General features: G+C 37.6%; 1 protein-coding gene across 2 annotated transcripts in view; it reads right to left on the bottom strand.

The window, feature by feature from the left end:
• Nucleotides 1-1078: 1078 nt before the first annotated feature.
• Nucleotides 1079-2226, bottom strand: part of LOC107104529 (CMP-N-acetylneuraminate-beta-1,4-galactoside alpha-2,3-sialyltransferase-like) — a 34087-nt gene continuing 32939 nt past the window's right edge. For both annotated transcript variants that reach the window (XM_015404538.1, XM_015404537.1), the window contains one exon: nt 1079-1197. In XM_015404538.1, the coding sequence (XP_015260024.1) occupies nt 1101-1197 (97 nt within the window). In that variant the 3' untranslated portion in view covers nt 1079-1100. The remainder of the gene's footprint in view (nt 1198-2226) is intronic.

Genomic DNA, 2226 nt, shown 5'->3' on the forward strand with positions numbered 1-2226 from the left:
CTAATATGTTTGAGGTGGAAGGTGGCAATAGTGTTTTTTTTTTTAACAAACATGGATGCCTCCAGTAAAGCACATTCAAATTAAATTGCTCTGAATTAAAAACACTGATCATTTATTGAACAATATGGAATAATTTCATATTTAAATTACTTTTAGAAGTTAAATTCTGAATATGAGCGGACTTTTCCTTTAATTCCCTTTTTTTTTACTAATTCGGATCTATTTTCTGGAACATCTTCCAGAAGTTGTTCACTGGAAAAATATCTAAATCTAGATCAAGTCATTTTTTCTTAAAATAAGTGCATTTGTTCTTGGATTGAGGAGGTAAAAGATACATTTTGCCAATGGAACAAGACAATTTACACTTAAAATAAGAAAACACAATTGCATTATCTTATTTCACATGCATATTATCTAATTATCTTGTTTTAAGAGTAAAAATACTCCATTGGCAAACTGTCTAATTTTCCTACTCAAATTAAGTGTAAATACACTTAATTTAAGACATTTTTACTTATTTCTAGATTGTTTTTTCCAGTGTTCATGCTTAGCCTTAGAATGCTAATAAAACAGTGTCCTATAGATCAAGCTGAGATGCTGAACAGCAAATGAACGCCCTGAGGGGTGCAAAAAAAAGAAGAAAGAATCAAACGAAGAAATGACATCAGGCTGCAGAGGACCGTGCGGATCGGGGGGGGGTTGGTTGGTGGATGAATCAGGACAGGAAGCGTGTGTCGCCCATAGAGAAGTCTTTAAAGGCTCTATGATACGGCGGAGGAAAGATGGTGGACCTTTGTTTGGGTGACAAATGTTCTATTGTGCACCGAACACGAACACAGTTGAGTTCTTGTGGCTGAGAAGTAGACGATAAAAACACGATTGATAGTAGGATCAGATTGGAAAGGAATGCAGATTCTTTTCGACCAAAAAGCCTTTAGGCCGTACCAGGCTATAGGAGTGACATCATGTATCTCGGCATGCCTGAGATGGAGCGCAACTCATTAACATCTACACATCAAATCCATGAAGACATCTCAGGATCTGGCTTTTGTTGAATCTCTTGTCATGTATAAGAAAAGCACTTAGATAAAGCAGAGAACTCACTTCGGATAGATGGATGTCATCTTGGCTGCTGCGTATCCCGGTTTACAGACCCCTTCGCTGAGGTTGCCATACTTGTATGCCAACTCCTGCGGCCTATACGTTAACAGAACACAGGGAAACATCCATCAGACGCACCATAATAACTCATTAGCTCTTATAGAAACAAATTGGAAACCTTAAAACTGAGCTTGTCAAACAATCTCCAGGGGGAGACAGAACTGTCGATTGCTTAGGAAGTTTAATAAGTCAGTGACAACTTTTCGTCTCATCTGTGTGTGGCAAGACAAAACAACGAGAGCTTGTTTAAATAATCAAACCGGCAGTGCTAAGTCTAGAACCTCCCGATTACTACCAGCGTCATTAATAACCTGATGCACGCCACGGTTCTAGTTCAAATAAACAGGGAGGAGGAAAAAGAGCCAAAGGTTTCTGCTCTATGTGAGGTCCACAGTCAGAGCTGGCAGCTAGAAAAGCCTCAGCTAAACTTTTTTTATTCCACTAAAGGGCTGCAGCTGTATGGAGTAACTTTTGGTCCATTATTGCTGCAGTCAAAGAACAAATAAAAAGGTTTTGTAAATAGAAATAAAAAGTAGAAAAACACTCTGTAAATGTAAATTAGGAAAAACTAAACAAACAAATGGAATAAAAACACTTTTGTAAATGAAAAAAAAAAAAAAAACATGTTATGGAAATTTGAAAAAAAAATTCTTAAAACAAAAAAAAAAAAAATAATGTAAATAGAAATTCCCCCTCAAAAATTTGTTTTTTTTATTAAATATATATTTAAAAATGTATTTATCTATTCATTTATGACTGGTTTTATATTTTCATTTCCAGATTGAGTTTTTTTTTTTTTTTACGGCACTAATGGTTCATTTTTTGTTGCGCAGACGCGTAAAGCATGTTGTAAAGCATGTTGCGCAGACGCGTAAAGCATGTTGCGCACGCGCGTGCGCAACATGCTTTACACGCGTGCGCAACATGCTTTACGCGTCTGCGCAACATGCTTTACGCGTCTGCGCAACATGCTTTACGCGTCTGCGCAACATGCTTTACGCGTCTGCACAACATGCTTTACGCGCGTGCTTTACGTGTGCGCGCAACGTGCTTTACGCGTGTGGG

This window comes from Cyprinodon variegatus, unplaced genomic scaffold, assembly GCF_000732505.1.
Source record: "Cyprinodon variegatus isolate N-32 unplaced genomic scaffold, C_variegatus-1.0 Scaffold1779, whole genome shotgun sequence".
Taxonomy (NCBI): domain Eukaryota; kingdom Metazoa; phylum Chordata; class Actinopteri; order Cyprinodontiformes; family Cyprinodontidae; genus Cyprinodon; species Cyprinodon variegatus.